Below are 22,571 nucleotides of genomic sequence, written 5' to 3' on the forward strand. Positions count from 1 at the left end.
TCCTTGTTGCTCCATGGCTTGACAAAGCACCATTTCATTCTGGGAAGGGTTTATACCTCTGAAATTATTCTTTGGGCTTTGAAAAGGTTCCTTATATGTGGACAGAACAGAAATCTTTAATATGTAGTAGGCGACCTTAACAGATCAAGAAAACCTGAACTTAGCCCGGGTTACTGCATGCAGCAAGAGTCCTGTTAAAATCAGGAACCCGCTGGCATTACGTAAATCTCCTATTATCTATAGCTAATATTCTATAAAGAATAACGACATTTTTTTGAGAGTTGGCATTTTTTTTCTCCTATAGCATCGCTCTGAAGAACCACTCTGGCACCTTCATTTTTAAAGAGTGTATCCCTCTTTAATTAATGACAGGAAATTAGCCTCTGATTTAGTATTGCGTTGCCTTGGAAACTGGCAACCACCACAGGACTTCACGTCCCTTAATTCCTCAGTTAAGCCACCACATCACTGACCTCGTCCTTCCATTCATTTCCCAAACCACCTTTCCACTCTCACTGCCTTGCAGGAAGCCTGGACAACAATAAGCACAAGGAGCCAATGCTAGGCAGAGTGGTGGTCTGTCACTGCATGGGCACATTCCACTCTTAAGCATAAAGGTGCCAGAGCGATGCCATAGGGGAACCATTTGTGGTTCCTGAAAGACCCATCCACATGAAGGTTCCTGAAAGAGCCTTTCATTTATTTAGATTTTTAACCGAATCCATACAGCAAATAACCATGAATAAATGGTAACAGATTTGTGAAATACCGATGGCTCACGACTTTAAAAGGACTCTCAGTGCATACATTCAGTAACACAGGCTAAGCCCAGGTTTTCTCAATCTGTTAGTGTCCTGCAGCCTACCATACATGAAAGATTTTCTTTTTTCTACATATGAAGAAGATTTTCAAAGCACAAAGAGCCAAATTCATATGCAAAGAATGAAATGCTGTTTGGTCAAGCAATAGTTCTACAAGGAATCACAAATCCCAGTAAAGAGCCGTAAAGTGCCATTAAAGAACAAGCATTTTTAAGAGAGTCTCACACACACACATTGACACTTCAGAGCCACCACCTTTCTGAACTTTGCCTAGTGAAGTGCCTGTGTAGTAAAACAGACTTAATGGTACCAAAGTAAGTGCATCTGTTTTAGTCATACCATACATTTACAAACGTCTATTCACCAGGTAGGCCCTCTTTCTTTGTACGTCTTGTGGAGTTTCTTCACTGGACATTCCAGCCCTGTTGTGGACACCGAATGATGTGATGCTCACCACAAACTTTACTGTCTTATGCCGGCCACTTGCCTTTGTTCATCAGACATTCCCAGCCTCTTGTGGATGTCATACGACATTACGCCCGGGCATGGATGCCAGATGGATGGACATCTAAGGAATTTATTTACATGCTGGCTGTGCTACCCATCTAAGGCAGGTAGAAATTTAAATAATGAACATAGACCTCAGTGTTAACGTTGGCAATGCACCATGCAAAGCCTATGTCTCTGTTATGTGCCATTTGGTATGGGATTTGTAAAAGCAGTGTTAATGTTTGGGATGAGCCATCTATTGTAATGAGAAATGAAATACATTTTATTACTAAAAATGTTTGTGATGCAGCATCTTTTGGAAAGGCAGAGACATAGCAACTAGGGGGGCACATAGACGGACACTCAGACACTTACCATTTTATTAAGTTGGACTAGCTGTGTTCTACCTGCCTATGATGGGTTTAAATCTAAATAATCAACGTTGACCTCAGCATTAATGTTTGCAGTGCATCATGCGATGCATTTGTGTCTGTTTTAAACCATTTTGTAGGGTATTCATAAAAGCAGTGTTAATGTTTGTGATGCATCATCTGTTGCAATGAAAAATACTAATACAGGAGTCTGCTGGAGCCAATCTCAGCCAACACAGGAACAAATCCCAGGCAGGGTACCAGCCCACCGCAAGACACCTACACACACACACACTATTATACACAATTTAGTATCACCAATGCAAAATGTCTTTGAAATGCATTATCTGCATTTGTCTGTGTTATGCCATTTGGTGTGGGATTCATGAAACCAGTGTTAATGTTTGTGATGTGCCATCTGTTGGAATGACAGAGACATAGTAACCAGGCGGACACAAACTTATCCTTTTATTGAGGTGGACTAGGTGTGCTACTCATCTAAGATAGGTTGAAAGCTAAATAATCAACAAATGCGTATGAAACATAACAGTGCCCTTCAAGGGAGAGGATGTTCGTAAAGCTCTGGCTTGTAGGAAAAAAATGAAAACAGTGTTTCTTTATATTAAAAACAGTTGATTTAATAGTAACAAAGAGAAGCACAAAATGGCAGAGCAAGTATAAAAAAGTAAGGTAATCCTAAAAGGTAACCCAAAGCCAGTCTGAAATCCAGAATCAGAATCCACTAAGACAGAAGCAACAAATCCACAATAACTGGAAAATTCAACCTGTACTTACTATAATGATCTCCACTCCACAACAAACAATGACTCTCCTCTAGACCTTAGCCCCCCAGCCAGAATATAAAAGCTGAGGGTGGTCCCTCAATAATAATAACGTCAAGGTGAACCTTCCTCTTGGGTTTAAACCCACAGAAATCAAGGAAGATGACAAAATGTAGGCACACATATACAATAATACTGAATAATTAAACAAAATACTGATAAACATCTTAAAAACCCACAATTTTAACAATCCAGAAATAGATTTAACATGACATGAAAAATAACATATGACAAAAAACTTTAAAATAAAAGAAAGCATACTTGGGCCAAGGGTCGGACCCAGGCTGACGTGTAGCAGTCATCTTAAACACATACTAAAGGTGCGAGTTTTACTCCTCATTAAAATTCCGAATGGTGCTTATTGTTGCTGCAGTTGTTAGTGCACAGGATTTTTTTTTTTTCGTTCATTTTAGCTCTTTTGCTTGTTAAGATTCCGCACCCTTAATTGCTTCCCCTTTTTTAATTAGTATCAGTTAGGAATTTCGCATAAATAACACGGTAGTAAACATCGGAGCTGCTAACTTATACCATCTGTACCTGTGTGTTCATTAATTATTAGCTAACCCTAACATTTTCCAACCCGATTCAGGATAGATAGATAGATAGATAGATAGATAGATAGATAGAAATGAATAGGCACTATATGATAGATAGATAGATAGATAGATTTTAGTGTAGTCAGCAGGAATAGATAGATAGATATGAAAGGCACTATATGATAGATAGATAGATAGATAGATAGATAGATAGATAGATAGATAGATAGATAGATAGATAGATAGAAAGATAGATATGATAGATAGATAGATAGATAGATAGTGTAGTCAGCAGATAGATAGATAGATAGATATGAAAGGCACTATAGATAGATAGATAGATAGATAGATAGATAGATAGATAGATAGATAGATAGATAGATAGAATTCTTTATTGTCATTATGCATACACAAAACAAAAAATTTTGTTGGTAGGACTCAGCTTCAAGGCAGAATACTTAAAATGCACAATACACTATAAATAATACAATAAACATAATAAGTATAAAAGACAGCAGCAATAAAACATCGTCAAGTCCAGACTTTTCCTGAGGTAGTACGCCTGTATAGACCAGCGATCTGAGTGTGTGGTGTATCAGCCTGTCCTCGCAGCATTGGGCACAGGGCAGGAAACATCCCTGGACAGGGTGGCAGTCCATCACTGGGCACACTCACAGCCACACTCCCTCACAGCCATTTTGGAATTTCCAGTTGACCCAACACACGTGTCTTTGAGGATGAGGAAGGAGAACCAACTTGAGTATGCCAAGAGTGTGGCGTCATTTTTCAAGGACAGTCACTGCTTTTTTCTTTTTCATCCTCTTCATCTTTTCCCATTTTTATGGGATGTTGATGTTCTTAATCAGCATTCTCCATAAAGCACTCCCTCCCCAGTCAGACCCTTTTATCAATCTACCTCCGCTTTGGCCTCCCTCACTTTTTTGCCCACATATAATCTTATGTAATTTTATTTTTCATTGATTACATTTTGCCTGAAGAAGAGGCCTGAGTTGCCTCGAAAGCTTGCATATTGTAATCTTTTTAGTTAGCCAATTAAAGATGTCATTTTTCTTGACTTCTCACTACATCATTATATCGCTACCCCATTTCGCATTATTATAAGAGCTGCCATTTTCCGCGCTATAGTGTTGATGGTTTGACAGTATCACCAAGAAGGAAATATTACTGCGCTGTACGTGTCTATATAAAGGTCGGCACGTCGCATCCCTTAAGTATCTGAGATGGAATAAACTTTGTGTGGGTTAGCAGATTTCTAGTGTTTTCTGTTTTTCAGTTCAAAGAAAACTATTTCTGCCTTAATGACTTTGATTCTTGATTAGTGTTTCGGTTTAGACAAAGATATTCTTGACTTCCTGGTAAATAAAATCGGCTCAGCGTTTGACTGCATGCATATCTCGGTGGTCTCTCTCATTAAAATCATGGGTCAGATCAGTGAAAGAGAGGACGCTCAGCCGACGACAGCCGTGAAAAGCTCTGCTTGCAGGGCTTGGTGGCAGCACAGGCACAGGAGAACTCCTGTTACTATCAGAGTAATGGACTCGCTTCTCAGGGCCTTTGCAATTCAGATATTGCAGATTGGGCGGTTGGTAAATGGTGACTGGCCACAACATAAGAAACATAAGAAATTTTATCAAGCAGGTGGAGACCATTGAGTCCAAGTCAACATGGTCTTCCATCAAGGCCTTTAGCAAAACCTTTGCCTTCATGTAGCTTGTCCAGATTTTGCTGAAATGGGTTTCTTTTAGAAGTACAATGAGATGAGTGCATCTCAGTTAATGGAGGGCTAGCCAGCCTGGTGGATACCATATCATATTTTCCTGCATCTGTAGCTGCTCTATAGATCAGCAGCCACAAGAATCACACAAGACGTGGTTTGTGAATCCTGCCCTGCTCAGTTCACAAAGGGCCGCCAATTGGCGATGAATAGGCACAGGTGTTTGTGACAGTGAATCCAAGGCGTATAAATGGAACACTTTGTCGTATGCACCTGGGTCTGATCACTGTGGCTTTTAAGAACTTTTCATTTACTGTTTTAATTTTCCATAATTTATCCTTTGATTTTCCAGCTGGAGATGCACATTGATAAATGTATGAATACATTCATCAGATCTTATTATGTAATAACATATCATTCTCAAACCAGTTTAATCCAATTCAAGTTTATCTCATAATGTATTTCTCTTCTTGGGCTGCTTGCTTTTGATTAACACATGTTGGCTTCATCGGGCTGTGAACTCCAGCGTGCATCAGGATGGTTTACAACCGAATGTGACGTGACAGGGATGTGGATCAGCAACTCCAAATCGAAGGCCATGGTCCTCTGTAGGAAAAAGGTGGACAGTGCTCTCTCTGAGTGGGAGATGAACTACTGTTTCAAGTGAAGGCGTTTAATTATTAAGGGATGGTGATTTTGATAGACGGATCGATGAAGCGAGCTCAGTCAATCCACAGGGGTGAAGAAGGAGCTGAGTCAGAAGACAAAGCTCTCAACTTACCATTCGATCTACGTCTCTACCTTCACCTATGGCCATGAGTTTAAGTTTGTGACCAAAAGAATGAGATTCCAGGTTGTGGACACCAGGGGACACTCCAGCTACCCAAGCACCCAAAATATACAGGTTCTTGACACATGTTAAAAGGCAGCAGGTGTCTTTTATTGTGGGAAACTCTTTCAGGGCTGATGTCGACTTTTGTCAAAATGAGGAGCTGACGATGGTAATCATCTTTAAATTGTGACAGAACCAACCGTTACATTTTAGTTGGACTCTCGTTGCTAGAAGGAAAGTTAGATTCATTGGTTTGACCGAGACTCCCTGCACTCTCATGAGTAGCAAGGCGCACACAATGGCAAAAATGGCACTGACATCTAGCGAGAGATCAAAGTGAATGCGTAAAGCAAAATACTCCGTGGATGACGTTTTGTCTGTTATCTCTGAACTGGACTATGACTTGTAGGACTCAGTCTTTGATACAAGTGATCAAAAACAAATGTGAGGTTCCATCTTCAGCTGATCGGTCCCCAACTAGTAGTGGTACTGACAATGTTCGCCAGGGAGGACTGCCACTTAACAATGATAAGAGGTAGAAACCAGAATGTAGTGCACTGCGACCATGATGCAAAGACAGCCTGGCAGCAAGCCTGCCGCACATTCTTGGCAAACTGGCAGCCACAGCATGCAGCAACAGATGTTTTATGTTGATTTCTGAGTAAAAACCATTGTTTTTTGGAAAAAAATATTCAGCCCTCAAAGAGTTAAATCAAGTGTTTCCCACCACGGCCACAAGTACAATAAGCACTGTATAACACAATAAAGCAACTCTTTGTTTTCCTTCCTTCTCTTCCACTGCCTCCTCCACTCCGCCTCGCAAGCTTCATCTACCTTCTGACACTGGCTCATCAACTTGTTTCAGGCAGTTCCTTTTATCTAAACCTCAGAAGTGCTTCCGGTGACATGATGCTGCAGCTCTGAAGCACTTCAGGGTGAGGTTGGAGCCCTACAGTGTAGGGACACCCAAATCCCGCAGCTCCCTGAGGCGGCCCCCACGGGACCCAATAAGGCTGTCTCATGGGACTACAATACCCAGCATGCCTTGTGGGCACCCATGTGGGGATCTAGCATCCTGGGTGTGGGGAGAGCCTTGTGTAAGCTATATCCCCCTGTCCTTCCAGCTCAAGGACTTCCCGGCCAGGTAAGAACACGGGCCGTCCCTCACAGGGTACAAGCAGCTGACATGAGCTTTCTCCGCAGGGTGAGAAGCACAGACATCCAACTGGAGTAGAGCTGCTGACCCTCTGCAGTGGTAGGAGCCAACTGTGATGGTTTGGGCATCTGGTGTTATTTAGGATAGGAGGGTTGAACTGACAGAACCTCCATATTCTAACCTTTGTAGTCATTCTAACTAGGCAAATGTCAAAAAAGTGAAGGGGTTAGAGTACTTTCTGGAGGCACTGCATTCATGGACTCTCAAAGCAAAAGAGCTGATGTTCCAGCAGAGACGTTTAGTGTTCAAAGAATAAAAAAAAGAAAACAAAGAGTCCAGAAATACCAGGTAGGTAGAGTAGGAGTCAAGGTTATTATAGTTTTGCCTTTTAATATTAGTTTTTATTTCTAGATTTTTTCTGACCTTACTTGGAAATTCAGTTTAGTTTTAGTTTTCCTTCATTGTGTATTTTTAGTTTTAGTTTAGTTTTTATTTTACAAAGACATTTCTATTTTATTTTTTTATATATTAGTTTCAGTTTTAGTTTTGGTAATTATAGTATGGTTAAAGAGCTACTATGGAGTTTAGTTTTTGTATCACAATGAGACAGAACTGTACACTTAACGAGTTTGAATATAATATGAGTTTAATGTTAGTGGACGTTTACTACACTATACGACACAGTTACTATTTGGTTTTGTTTTTGTCTGAGAAAAACAAGCATAATCAAAATCAGGCACTGAATATGAACAATCTTACACAATTTTATAATTTTTAAAAGATTTTCTATGTCATTTGTGCTAAACAAATCTGTGCTGCCTGTTGGCACTTTTTTCCTTTTATTGCCCAGAATGGGCTAATTTGTAATGGAATTTTGGTGAATTTTAAGGTGTGAGGGTTTTTTACTCTAAATGTCTACAGCACACAACATATCCTGTTCCAACGACAATGTGCTTATAATAAATGCCTTCAATATTGCATTCAAAAATCTCAAATACTGGGCTTTGTTATTTTCTACCAGCCATATTGATCTCTGATTCCATCTCAGGCACAAACAATTTATAGACAGAATTTTACCACCTGCAGGCATGAAAAGATATAAAAAATTAGAAAACAAAATCTACTGTGTGCTGACAGGTGTGATCATGAAAATCATGGGGGCTTAGGAAGAACAAGTCTCTTAGGCTTGAATCAGTGTGCAGACCCCACCTATCTGTATTGGGGGAAATAACGAAAATCAAGCATGTAGTGCCAAAGTTAGGGACAGTGAGACTTGAGTAGCCCATCATAAGAACAGTAAACCCATAATGAATACAGTGGTGTGAAAAACTATTTGCCCCCTTCCTGATTTCTTATTCTTTTGCATGTTTGTCACACAAAATGTTTCTGATCATCAAACACATTTAACCATTAGTCAAATATAACACAAGTAAACACAAAATCAAGCATGTAGTGCCAAGGTTAGGGACAGTGAGTCTTGAATTTTGGTAGCAGAATTGTTGTAATCATAAGAACAGTAAACCCATAATGAATATGTGCAGGTTTTGGGGCTGGTGGTGGATGACTTTCAGTTTTAGAGTTAAAAGTTATCAGGGTTAAAACTAACAGCAAGAATATTCATTCAAAAACGAAAACTAAAATTATTTTAGTAAATTATTATTTTATTTCAGTTAGTCTTTCTAGGTACATTAATAGTTTCATTTAGTTTTAGCTTTTCATTTCGGTTTTGTTAATTATTTTATTTCAGTTTACGGAAAAGTTTTTTTAATAATAGTTTCAGTTTTGATTTTAGTTTTCATTAACTATAATAACCTTGGTAGGAGTCTTAGACATTTGCAGCCATGAGAAATAAATGGTTCAGACTGCAAGGATCCATCCCGTATTGAAGCAGACAGTAAACAGCGACTTCTGGTCTGAGCCTTCTTTATATAGTGATGATGAAATGGAAGTCAGTCAGTCATTTGTCAATCTGCTTAGTCCTGAAAAGGGTCGTGAGAGTCTGCTGGAGCCAATCCTAGCTAGCATAGGGTGCAAGGCTTGGAACAGACCCTGGAGTGAAGAGTGCCAGTCCATTGCAGGGCGAACACACACACGCACATCAAGGGTCGATTTAGCACTCCAGTCCACCTAATCTGCATGACTTTGGACTGTGGGAGGAAACTGGAGCACCCGGAGGAAACCCACACAGACACGTGGAGAGCATGCAAGCTACACACATGGAGGATCCAGAGCACAAAGCCTGGTCTCCTTATTGTGAAGCAGCAGTGCTACCACACCACCCTGAATTGGAAGTGATGACATGAATCATCCAAGCCATCTTCCTTCACTCTAGAAGCCGAAATGGATTAGAGGTTATAGACTGTGTCACACCTTTATCCTTCCCCATGGTGTACTCTGTATGAGCTCATTAAATGTTCCCCTGGCTCGTGAATTTGACAATATATGCACTATAATATTTATGCACATTGTCACATAATGAATGGCTGCCATGTTGACTTGACTTGTATTGTAGTGTGTTTGTTAGATCTTCAAAGCATACTCAGGTCATGGGAATTTAAAGTTAATTTAAAGGAATGAAGGAGATACCATCTACAGGGAGATACACTTGAATGAGGCACAGAATATTCTGTTGTAACTCCCATTAGGATGAAGCAATCTGAACCAAAAAAATACGCTATATACCTTGACGTACATGTAATCGATTGCATTACATGCGATGCTGGAAGTGGTTTCCGTTTCCTGTCAGACACATTTCCTGAACGTATCGGCAAGCATCTCGGGGGAGAATAGCAGCAATTTCACGTTGGATATTTTCCTTCAGATCTTCCACAGTGCGAGTCTTGTTCCGATAGACGTTTCCTTTGAGCAGACCCCAAAGGAAGAAGTCTGGTGGTGTCGGATCTGAAGACCGTGGTGGCCAAAGCCCCTTTGAAATGACCCTGTTGCCGAAGAAGGACTCATTTTATGCCGTGCTCCTTGCCAATGTGTGACACATTTGCTCCATCTTGCTGGAAGAAACCTTCCATTAACTCACAATCATCCAGTTGATTCTGATGTCGCTTAAACGAATTTGCATCATGAAGACGCACTGCTCAATACTGTACACCACCATCCTGATGAGAAGTCGAGTGACTGAGTGAAGGGATACGGGTGCTATGCACCCAGAAGTTGCAAACGGAGGTTAAACGTCACGATGGCTGGGCTGTCCGGTACCTACCTCATCGCTCCTACGCAGGGGCATCCCGGCTTGTTCGAAGCTCCATATACTGAGGAGCACATTGCACGTCGCTTCGTCCTAGCGAGAGTTATTGCAGAATATCGGAGCCTCTTTCGAGTGAATCTCCATGTATTTGCCAGATGAGATATGAACAATTTTTGAACAGAAGACAAGCTCTTGACCTTTGAGCCTGTTTGTGTTTGGCAGTGGCAAACGGGAGGCATTTTGAGTTATTCTGTTTCAACCTAGACCCCCCCCCTTTAAAGTTTATAATTAAAACAAGGCCACACTCTCATTGTGAAGCAGGAGTCTCAGTTTCCACTCGTACAAAGCCACAGTGTCTGCAGGATCTCATTAGAGCTGCAAACTTAACAAGATGCTGTTTCACGCCTTTAATTGAACTTCTGGAATAATTAGGCTTTTCATTTTCTTATAGCAGTCTGCTGGTGTGACAATTCACATTGCATTGGAGAACATTTATTAAGATCATAAGAGCACTCAGAGTTGTAATGTGATTCTTATGGACACCAATTAGAGGTGACTGCTTTAACTGAGTTCTAATCAGAGTGTCAACCCCTGGAGAGTGAAGCCACGTATACATGACGCTATATGAGCTTCTGCTTCATTGTGGACATCTGTGTCAGTACCTCTTGAATTTGGCTTCATTGTAAAGATGTTCGGTATTTAATGTTAAATAGCATCTCCCAACACCTTAAAACGCACCATGGAGGAGCCGGAAGCTAAAAGTGACAATGAATGAAAGAGAGATATCGACTTTGAAACAGTTATTATGAACCATTGCAGGAGAAATTACAACTTAATTAATTAAAATTGAAGTATTAGCCAACAATTGCCAACCCAGTGTGCAATGATTTTGAGCTGCAGAGTTCTGGGTTTGAATCCTGACCCAGAGCCACCACCAGGGGGAGGCAACCATGAAACCTGTCAGGGGCCCGGAGCAGTGGGAGGCTAAAGCTGCGGCAAACGAAATGGAAATCCCTGCGGTGTTCAGATCAGGTCGGCGTCGCAAAAGACCAAGGTGTGTTATTGAGCTCGATGGATCTGACACAGAAGCAGATGATCAGGAATCCCAAGATCCAGAAGTAAAATTCAGAAGAGACACATTTCTCGTTATGATGGATTCCTTAATTTCAGAATTGTTTAGGCTTTTTGAAAGCCTAAACAACATATGACGCCTTTTTTGTCCAATTTTAAACTTTGCGAGCATGAACATGGAGGAGATCTCAGCCTCTTGTACAAATTTAGATGCACAATATTCAAAGGATCTGATTTGAAAGATGAGGTGATTCACGTCATGAACGTGTATGACGCAAATGTTAAGGTCCGAAGGAGGGCACTGTGATTGTTGATATCATATCATGAAATACACAAACAGAAAAAAATAAGTTGACTCTGTTAGTAATTTTAATTCAGAGCTACCAGACCCTCCACGCATCATGAGACACAACATGCGATACGATATTATAAATTTAATTACGGTTGTGCGAAATTTCAGTGATTGCCGTTAAGCTTGAGTGTATTTAATGTGAATTTCCCCTTGGGATTAATAAAGTATCTATCTATCTATCTATCTATCTATCTATCTATCTATCTATCTATCTATCTATCTATCTATCTATCTATCTATCTAGCATAGGCATGTCGAAAACGAGAACTAGAACTAAGAATATAATTTTTCATTTTACAAGCATGAGAACTGAAATTAAAGCAAACAGTGGAGCTAAAACGAAATAAAAATTAGTGATATGTGAACAAACGAAAACTGAGTAAAAACGAAAAAATCAGCAATAGCATTTTCGTTCAATTCGGTCAGTCGTACAAAGGGGTTGTTTGTAGGTCGCCCTGAGTGTTCAGTTACGCTGCACTGTTCACTATGTGGTGACCTTGTACCTTGGGCTTACTATAGTCACGTGGCGCAACTTCCATAAAGGGCCGTTGTTTGTTTGTTGAGCACATTTGGCTCGTCGGGTTGAAGCAGTAAGCATGTGTGCTTGAGGATGGCGAGTTTTGCACAGATGTTTGTGGGTAAAAAGTGAGAAAGTAACATGTTCAAATGCTTTAATTACAGCGCAGATGATAATGAAAGTAAATATAGTGTGCAAGAAGAAGAATAAGAATCTCCGAGTTGCAGTGCAGGACCAGCTGGATGAGTACTTAGTGGAAGTCCAACACTTCTCTGGCACCAGGACTGCACTTCAGTACCTGCAGCAGAAATCGTCAACATACAGACTGCTGGCGCCAGTGGCTGAGGACCTCGTCTGTGCACCTGCATCACAGGCGTTTGTCAAGCAAATTTTTTCATTCTGTGGCTATCGATGCAATGGACGTTGTTGGAACAGGGACACATTTCTCCAAATGCATGCTTGTTTAATACTTAACAGCAACGACTGGTTTCTTGGGTTGAAAAATTTGATCTTTCCGACTACACTCATTAGGCCACTTCATCTGTTTGATCATTGATAGTCAAGCTGTGTTTAACGGCATTATGAACTGTGAGTGTATTTTGTTGACTGAAACATAACTTGCGTTGAAATATGTGTAGGCTGGTGTTTGTAGACTTGAAACAGAAAAAGAAAAAACTAAAATTGTACTAATATGTAAATAGGCCAGAACTAAATAAAATAAAAACTAAAATTTTAAACACAGAATTAAATTAAAATAAGAATTGTTAACTCCACAGGAAACTAGCATGAAATAAAAATAAAAATAAATTTTTAAAATAAAATAAAAACTAAAGCTACTCTACTAATCACTGCGACATCACTCGATGAGCTTGGGGAGGCAGAATTATCGTAGTACAGAGCCAGGGGGCCCAGGGGCTCTGCCATAATTGTCAGGTGCCCAAGATTTTCTGGCAGCGGGGCTGCCTGACTGCATTCTGTGCCTACCTGCAGTTTGCCTCTTCTCCGTATGTCTTTGTGTATTTATCTCCTCCCTCATGCAAGTTACGTTTATTAGCAGCTCTAAATTGGCCTTGTATGAGTCAATATATCCTGTGTTGGACTGGAGTTTGTTCCTGCATTGTGTCTTGTCAAGACTATACTGACTCCAGCTTAATTTACTGTACAGTTATTGAGTTGGTTATGTTTCTTTCTTCTCTGCAGGTAATCAAGATGTTGAATCCCACATTTCAGAAGATATGGTTCCCATCAAAAAAGAAGATATCTTTGAAGAGTGTTGTGCAAGTGCCCCAGCCAATTTGGAAAATGATATCTCTAGCTTCAAAGACAGTGAAGAGGGAGACACAAAAGCTAGAATCGCATCCCTGACAAACTGCAATATGGAGTGGAGGGCAGTGCACGTTAAAGAGGAACTCGGTGATGAAGGGTCTGTGGTCATTAAAGAGGAGGCCAGCTACATTGACATTTCTTCAAATGTTAAGACAGAGGGCTCTGTTCTAATCTCTACACCTGACGATCCAATTACTTCTGATCAAGCTGTGGACACCCAGGTAAGATGTGGCCTAGGTGGTCAATACATAGTGGAGGAGAGTAGCTGGTGCAAAAAGGAGGATTTGAGAAATGAGCTACAAGATGAGACTATGAAAAGAACTAATGAAAACCAGAATGAACACCTGACCTCTATGCCAAATGGCAAGGAGTTCAAGTACAGGTCTAATATGCAAAGACAGAGGAGGTCCCACTCTGTGAAAAGGCCACACAGCTGTACAGAATGTGGGAAAACCTTTATTCGTCTAGGTCATTATAAAACGCACAGGCGCATTCACACGGGAGAAAAACCGTATCGCTGCACCGAGTGTGGCAGGATGTTCAGCCAACTGGCCAACCTCACGGCCCACCAGGCAGTCCACACCACGGAAAAGCCGTACAGTTGCAACGACTGTGAAAAATCCTTCAGCCTACTCAGTAGTCTCAAGATTCACCAGAGGATTCACACAGGGGAGAAAACATTTACTTGTGCGGAATGTGGAAAAACCTTCAACCAGCTGTATCACCTTAAAATTCACCGGAGGACTCACACGGGGGAGAAGCCATATAGTTGTACCGAATGTGACAAAACCTTCAGTCGCTTGGGCTATTTTAAAACCCACCAGAGGATTCACACGGGTGAGAAACCATATAGTTGCACCCAGTGTGGGAAGATGTTCAGTCAGCTGTCCAACCTGAAAGCCCATCATTCGGTTCACATACCAGACAAAGCATACAGCTGCAACGAGTGTGGGAAAACCTTCCGCCAGCTAAGTACCCTGAAAACACACCACAAATCCCACACAGAAGAGAACCCGTACATTTGTACCGAATGCGGAAAGACCTTCAATAATCCCAAAAGCCTTAAAACACATCAGCGGAATCACACCAGAGAGAAATCTTACAGCTGTACTGAATGCGGGAAGACCTTCAGTCACTTAAAGAGCCTTAAAGCCCACCAGATGGTTCACACAGGAGAGAATCCCTACATCTGCGCCGAATGTGGGAAGAGTTTTATTCACCCAAGTAGTCTTAAGACGCACCAGAGGATTCACACTGGGGAGAAGCCGTACACTTGTAAAGACTGCGGGAAGACCTTCCGTTGGCTCTTCAGCTTCAAGGAACACCAGAGAATCCACACTGGGGAGAAGCCGTACAGTTGTAAGAAATGTGATAAGGCCTTCAGATATTTAGGAGACTTGAAAACTCATCAGAGAGTTCACCTGGGAGAGACGATCTCAGAAAGTAACCCATTGTGAAAAATGGTTCTCCCCTCTCGAGAATGGAGCGTGTTGAGAAGGTTATATGTGAGTACCTCTTCCGCATCACAGCAAAATGGAAACTTATTCGGTATACGATTGCACCAAGGTTACGTCAGTAATATGGTGGTGCAGAATGTGGAGCTCCTCTGAAGAAGATGAATCTCACAGATCAACCCCACTCCCTTCCAACTGACATCTGCAAATGCCGTCAAGTGGCTTTAGCTTTGCAGTATTGTCATTTTTAAATATTTGCACCAAAAAAATTTGTTAGTATTCAAAGATGCTCAAACACGGCCTTAGAAACGAATGTGCCATGGCGTCTAAACAGGAGAAAAGGCTGTGGGGAACTGTAGTCCCAGAATTCCATGAGGAGAGCTTGCTTCCCTTATGCCTTAGTACAAATTCTAGAGTTCATCTCTTTAAATGGGCAATATTTTTCAGAACCAAAAAGTGCGTCCTCCTGGAATTAACCCATATACAAATCATGCAGGGGTAGCAGGCATCATTGAGAGGCTCTTATCACCGTGAGCTGTGGAAAATGTTGGATGCAGATTTTCTCCAACCAATGATATTGGGGTATAAAATCAATTGTGACAACTTAATTTAGGACTTACAAGAAGAACTGAACTGATGCCAGTGGTCAACAGGATGGTCTTATAATGCACCATAATGATCATTTTGTGAGACAATTGTTTAGTAAAACTTCAGAAGTGCATTGAAACTGACACACGTCCAGGTTAAAATGAAAATGACTCGAGGTATCTTATTTGTAGAATGTAAGCGCTTTTGTGAGCAGGGTGGCGGCTTCTGGAGAGACTGCTTGAAGTGGAGCACACAGGAACAGCTCCATAAAGCAAAGCACAAGGCTGCCGAGCCACTCAGAGACGCCTGCTGTGTACCACACACTTCTGAAGCCTATGTTGTATTTGGGATGTTTGCAGCTTGTAAGGTGCAATTTGGAATCTGGATGATGACAACAAAATGTTATGAAAGGAGTCTATTTGTGGAACCCAGAAAAGCAAGGCAGATATTTTGTAATTGTAGCTGGTAAAAAAAGATTAGAAGTTTACGGGCCTCCACTGGGTAAACGGTACAGGTAAACTAGAAAACGTGGTGTGACGATCCGGGTCAGTTCCAGTCGGAGCCTCTTGAGCCGTCAATGGTCATAAACTGAGATGAGCCGGGCAAATGAGGACACACACTTACAGCAAGGGGTAGGTGCAATAGGGGAAAAAGTGTTCCATGTTTTTATTAAAAGCAATCAAAGACAAAGTGTTCGAAAAGTGTAGTGCAACATCCAATACGAAAATAGTCAATAAATAAATAATCCATAAAAAGCCGGTGAAAATGTGTGGAGGTTAAAATCCACCACATAAATATATTCCATAAAAACAAGGTTAAAAATCACTGGCAGTGGCAAGAATTGGTCCTTTAAAAACTCACAAGCACTGGTGCAATCTACTATAACTGACGTCTCCTCCGCTTACCCCAAGGGGGATCTTGCAGCGGAGGAGACGCCCAACTGACAGGCACAGCCAGTCCTCGAAAACCAGGCTCGGGTCCCTGCTGCTGTCAGAGGCCCCTGGCAGGATGCCACTCCGAGTCTCACCTCACTCCTTCTGTCTCCCACTGCCATTCCTTGGACTTATATATATATATTTATATTTATACTTATAAATACAAAGAGGACTGTTTGATTTATGTTAGGTAGATTGCCCAGAGGGGACTGGGCGGTCTCTTGGTCTGGAACCCCTACAGATTTTATTTTTTTCTCCAGCCTTTGGAGTTTTTGTTTTTCTGTCCACCCTGGCCATCGGACCTTACTCTTATTCTATGTTAATTAATGTTGACTTATGTTTATCTTTTATTGTGTCTTCTATTTCTCTATTCATTTTGTAAAGCACTTTGAGCTACATTTTTTTTGTATGAATATGTGCTATATAAATAAATGTTGATTGATTGATTGATTATATGGGTACCCATATGAGCATTGCTGGCCACTCCAGCTACTCCAAAATAAATGCTCAGCTGGAGTTGCCCTCTTCAGCATCCTTGAGGGTTCATCCTAGGGCCTCTCCTCCCAGCTGCCTGCCTCCTCTCCCCTGCACCCTGGCGTCTCCCAATCCTGCTTTGTCTCCATCATCCATCCATTTTAACCTCCGTCTCTCTTTTCTTTTCATCTGTTACTCTCAGTCATGCAGGCTCCTCTTATCTTGGCTTGCCTAATTGGGTGCCGCTGTAATATGCCACTCTGTCTGTGGTAAGAATGAGGCACCTGACTGATGCTCACATCCGCACATTTATGCAAAATCAGCCAGGCATCCCAACCATCCTTGGAGCAACGTGTGCTCGCACACACCCACACTTAATTGTAGTCCGCAATTCCCAGGTCATCATTATTAATTTAAATTTGCACTTCAGCACAGACTATTCATCACACTTGGGTAGAGGAATTGATCATACACTATGGAAGCCAACATGCAAAGTCAAAACACCACCACTAGGCACAGGCACAGGAAGCCAAAAGATGTGCACTATAGAGGTGGAAGAAATTCAGTGCACTGCTGTACACGTGGAAGGAGTTCATTAAGAAAACTAGAACAGAATAAAGTAATGAAATTACCAAATAAAGGTGACCATCGGATTCCATTTACTCCAGGAGGGTCACTGGTTGTCATATTAAGACTAAATTTAAATAACCAAAGATCATGACGTGTTGCCACAATCGAGGTCAAAGAATAGCGCTGTAAGTCGTAAACCAAAAAAAACGGAGCACGTACCCAGAGTCAAATAACACGTAAGATGTCAGAAAATATTGTTGTAACCATCCATCCATTATCCAACCTGCTATATCCTAACTACAGGGTCACGGGGGTCTACTGGAGCCAGTCCCAGCCAACACAGGGCACAAGGCAGGAACAAAACCCGGGCAGGGCGCCAGCCCACCACAGGGCACACACACACACACACCATGCACACACTAGGGACTATTTAGAATCGCCAATGCACCTAACCTGCATGTCTTTGGACTATGGGAGGAAACCGGAGTATCCGGAGGAAACCCACACAGACACGGGAAGAACATGCAAACTCCACGCAGGGAACACCCGGGAAGCAAACCAGGTCTACTTACAGCAGCGCTACCCACTACACCACCGTGCTGCCCTTTTTTATCCAAGAGAAGCAAAATCTCAAAATGAACAAATCATAATAACAATAACAAAGACACATTAGAGGTTATTCGTTTGTGAATCCAAATCTTGGATGACCTTGAAGTGTAAGACACTGACCTTTGTGTTATCATGGTAATACTATCACGCAACCTCACAATCCAAGATGACAAGCCAAGTACAGTGGTGCCTTGGTTTGCGAGCATAATTCGTTCCGGAAATGTGCTTGTAATCCAAAGTACTCATATATCAAAGCAAATTTCCCCATAAGAAATAATGGAAACTCAGATGATTCGTTCTACAACTGAAAAATATTCATATAAAAATGATTAATACAAAATATAAAGTAAAAATACATAAAACAAATTAACCTGCACTTTACCTTTGAACAGAATCGTGGCTGTTGTGAGGGAGACGAGAGAGAGAAGAGGAGGAGGAAGAGGGTTATTGTGTAGGATGACTTTCACTCTAACAGAATCACTGCTGTCTGTTGGGTCACTGGAATGTTTTTCTTTTTTTGCGACTTTAACAAGGAACCTCGCCAATAACAGTTGCTTTTGCTTCCTTTTGAGGATTTCACGGAATTGTGACATTGCATTGTCGTTAATGTGGACACTTTTTCTCTAGTGTCGTTTCTCGTGACTGAAGACAGAGAGATATAATTAAAGTTAGTAAAAAATATTTTATTAATACACACCAGGCAAAGGTAAGATTGACAGAGAAGCACAGTCCTAGGACACCTGCCCTTCATCTGCCCCGAGAAGTCGGTGTCCTAAATCTTTTATAATGCTAAGCGCAAAATTTGACCTTATGACTTTAGTTGCACAAGAATTTCAAGACATTACATCTTTACAATAATTTTGTTTGGATCAGCAGTTACACAATTTTAAAGGTCATCAGTCGGGCACTTGTAACTTCTTGTTTGTTACAGAAAACAGAAGTTGCACTTGTCGCAAGACAGACTGTTCATGGCCCTTGTCACGCACACCAGATTTGATCAATAACTGATTTTTATTTTTCCACATTCCCCCCTTTTTATCAATCTGGGCATGATAAAATAGTGAAGAAAAATTCAGAAGGCGGAGGTAAGGGATGGGGAAGGAGGAGGAGAGGGGGAAAGGGATGAGGAAACTGAAGAGGCAATTTGGAGCATATGTTCCTCGTGTAGCATATAGGCCTTGGCTATAGAAGCAGTGAAATATTTGGATATTGTATAGCGAATAAGGGGAACAATGCAACATCCGATAAGTAAAAGGACAATGAATACTACTGCCAAAGAAATAAATACTGATTTTAGCCTTTGGCCCCATGATCCAAAGGTGGACATGAACCATCGATCCCAAGGGTCAGAAATGCCTGAGTTAGTGGCAAGTTCATTGGAGAGAGATGTTAGGCTGGCTAGTGCTCGAGTAATGGACCCATCAGGTGCAGTATTATTAGGGATAGAGTCAGAGTCATAAACCGGGTAGCTCACACAGACATATTTGTCAGGCCATTCCCATTGCTCCTGTCTGCCAGTACAGGGAACAATTGCACAAAAGTCAACCTGGAATGAGGCAGTTTCCTCCACCTGGAAAGTCAGTGTCACCCGTGAAGTGGATAATGGAGGAAAAAACAACGAGAGTATGTATATTATGGGTGCCATCTTTTGCAGTGCGAAGCGTGAATCCAGGCGGGCAATCCTTCAACCTTTACAGCGTGTGGTGTGGACAGAAGAACTTGGAACGGTCCTCTCCACCTAGGCTGATGCCAATGTTTCCTCCGGGTGTCTCGAACCAGGATCCAGGTGCCCAAGGGAATCGCGAAGTCTTAGATGGAGGGCTGGTTCTCCAAGCCTGATTAACCTGCTCGTGGACTTCCTTCAGGGACGCTCGGAGGCCTGTAAGACTAGAGAGAAGATCATTGTCCACGGTATGCAGGTTCACATTTCCTATAACCATGCCAACGGGCATGGGTCGTCCAGTCAGAATTTCAAACGGCGATAGTCCCAATTGCCGATGTGTCCGCCCCCTCAATCCCATTAAAGCCAGGGGCAAAGCATCTGGCCAAGATAAATCGGTCTGTTCACAAATTTTTGCAAGCTTAGCTTTTAGGGTGCCATTGCATCGTTCCACAATACCCTCACTTTGTGGATGGTATTTGCAGTAATGATGTACATTGATCTGTAGCCAGGTAGTCAATTCATTTATAATGGAATTCACAAAGTGAGTACCATTATCTGTCTGTAACTTTTGCGGGATGCCCCATCTTGGAATAATTTCTTTAATTAGTGCTTTAGCAACCGTTTTGGCATCATTGTGTTTTGAAGGGAAAGCTTCTACCCATCGGGAGAACACATCGACAATCACAAGGCAATATCGGTAACCTTTAGACGGTGTTAGTTCAATAAAATCCATTTGGAGGTGTTCAAACGGACCCATTGGGTTAGGAGTAACGGCGGGACTTACCTGAGTGCCTTTTCCTACATTAAACCTTTGACATAATGCACAGCGTCTACAGAATTGCTCTGCATATGTAGAGAAGCCTACAGCTTCCCAATGTTTTTCAACATCTTGAACCATGGCATCTTTCCCAGCATGGTCGAGGCCATGGGCTATTTTGCCATACCTGGAAAAGAAGCTTTTGGGAGAAAAGGTTTGTTAGTTTGCTGATGGGTCCAGACTCCATCAGAGAGGGATCCTTCTTTGGACCATTTTTTCTTTTCAATATCCGTGGCTGCACTCTGTAAAGAAATAATTTGATTATCAGGGCCCTGTCATTTCTCTGTTGGAATAAAGAGATTGGTGTGTTACTGTATGCAGCCTTTTTAGCAAAGTAATCTGCCAATTCATTTCCTTTGCTGACAGGTCCTGTTTTCCTGTGTGAGCTTGACATTTAACAATCGCTAGCTTTGATGGTTTAGTTATGGCTTCCAAGAGGGATTCGATTAACTTTTGATGTTGGATGGGCTTGCCAGTACTGGTCTTAAATCCCTCAATTTCCATAATGCCCCATGATCATGGCAGACTCCAAAGGCATATCTGGAATCTGTATAAATTGTTATGATTTTTCCTTCAGACAGCTGACATGCTCGGGTGAGCGCTATTAATTCAGCTGCTTGTGCACTTAAACTTGATGAAATTCGATTTGCTTCCAGCAGGCGGTCCCCTTGGACCACTGCGTAACTAGTTGAGGGTGCTCCGTTTTCCAATCGCAAAGAACATCCGTCTACAAAAATATTTTCTCCAATTTCTAAAGGTGTTTCCTGTAGATCTACTCGAGGCTTTACAACCTTTGCTATTTCTGTATGGCAATTATGCGGTTCGCCGTCATTATTTGTTGGCAACAGGGTGGCTGGATTTAAAGTGGAGCATCTTTCAATTGTGACGTTTGACAAAGTACAGAGTACATTCTGATAGTGTATTGCCCTAGCAGTAGTGAGATGGGAGGTCTTAGCCTGTACTAAAATGGAATGTACAGCGTGAGGCACCTTTACTGTTAGGGGGCTCATGAGCACTATATCTGTACTGGCTAGCACAGCTTCTGTTGTGGCAGCCACAGCCCTAAGGCAAGGCGGAAGTGCTGCAGCCACTGGATCCAATTTTTCGAAAAATAAGCTATTGCCTTTGTTTATCCCCATGTAATTGTGTTAAAACTGCATTCATATATCCCCCTTTTCGTCCACGAACAGAGTGAAGGGCGAAAGTCCGGAAGGCCCAAGGCTGGTGCGAGGAAGTGCATTTTTAAGTCACAGAGAGCCTTCTCAGCCTGCTCGGTCCATTGCACCTGACCAGAAAGAGGAAGGCCAGGGGTGTTTGCTAAATTTTGTAACGGCTGTGCTCTTTCAGTGAAATTCAAAATCCATTGCCGGCAGTAACCCAGAATGCCCAATACAGACATAACCTGTTGTTTTGTGACAGGTCTGGGAAGATTTTGAATGGTGTTAATGCGATCGCTAGAGAGCTCTTGTTCCATTTGTGATGTCATGACCTAAATATTTTACAGTTGTTTGAATTAATTGCAATTTAGCCTTTGAAACTTTATGTCCATTGTCCCCCAGAAACTGCAGTAGTTTTTAGTGTCTTGCACAATCTTCTTCAGTAGCACTGCATAACATAATATCATCTACATACTGTATTAATGTACTACCTCGGTCTGGCCAGAACCCTTCTAAATTTTGAGCAAGCGCTTGTCCATACACACAAGGGGCTTCAGTATATCCCTGAGGCATGACAGTCCATGTCCAACGGCGGCTTTGGAAAGTAAAAGCAAACCAGAATTGCGAGTCAGGGTGTACAGGGATAGAGAAAAAGCATTGGCTAAATCAATTACTGAAAAATAACGAGCAGAGGGAGGGATTGCAGAAAGAATAGTGGAAGGATTAGGTACAATAGGAGCTCTAGGAAAGATTGCAGCATTCACTTGTCGTAAGTCTTGAACAAAACGCCATGAACCGTCAGCCTTTTTTACAGGTAAAATGGGAGAATTAACTGGAGAATATTTAATTGGAATAATCGCACTGCGTTTCACAAGATCGGAATGTACGGCGGAGATGCCAGCCTCTGCTTCAGGAGACAGAGGATACTGGGCACGATGCGGGCGGAAGAAGATTTAGGGTAGATCACCAGAGGCTCACAATGGGCTATCCTTCCATAATCATTTTTACCCTGAGACCACAAAGAGTCAGGAAGCACTGAGAGCCAAGAAGGGAA

At 41.8% G+C, this 22,571-nt stretch overlaps 1 protein-coding gene across 1 annotated transcript in view; it reads left to right on the forward strand.

Annotated features, from left to right (window-relative positions):
* The window catches only part of LOC120538129 (zinc finger protein 845-like), a 46,144-nt gene extending 29,717 nt beyond the window's left edge, over window positions 1–16,427 (forward strand). Inside the window, exon 5 of the mRNA XM_039767563.1 lies at window positions 13,125–16,427. Coding sequence (XP_039623497.1) covers window positions 13,125–14,707 — 1,583 coding nt within the window. The 3' untranslated portion in view covers window positions 14,708–16,427. The remainder of the gene's footprint in view (window positions 1–13,124) is intronic.
* Window positions 16,428–22,571: the final 6,144 nt, after the last annotated feature.

This window comes from Polypterus senegalus, chromosome 10 (assembly GCF_016835505.1).
Source record: "Polypterus senegalus isolate Bchr_013 chromosome 10, ASM1683550v1, whole genome shotgun sequence".
NCBI classification, from domain to species: Eukaryota; Metazoa; Chordata; class Cladistia; order Polypteriformes; family Polypteridae; genus Polypterus; species Polypterus senegalus.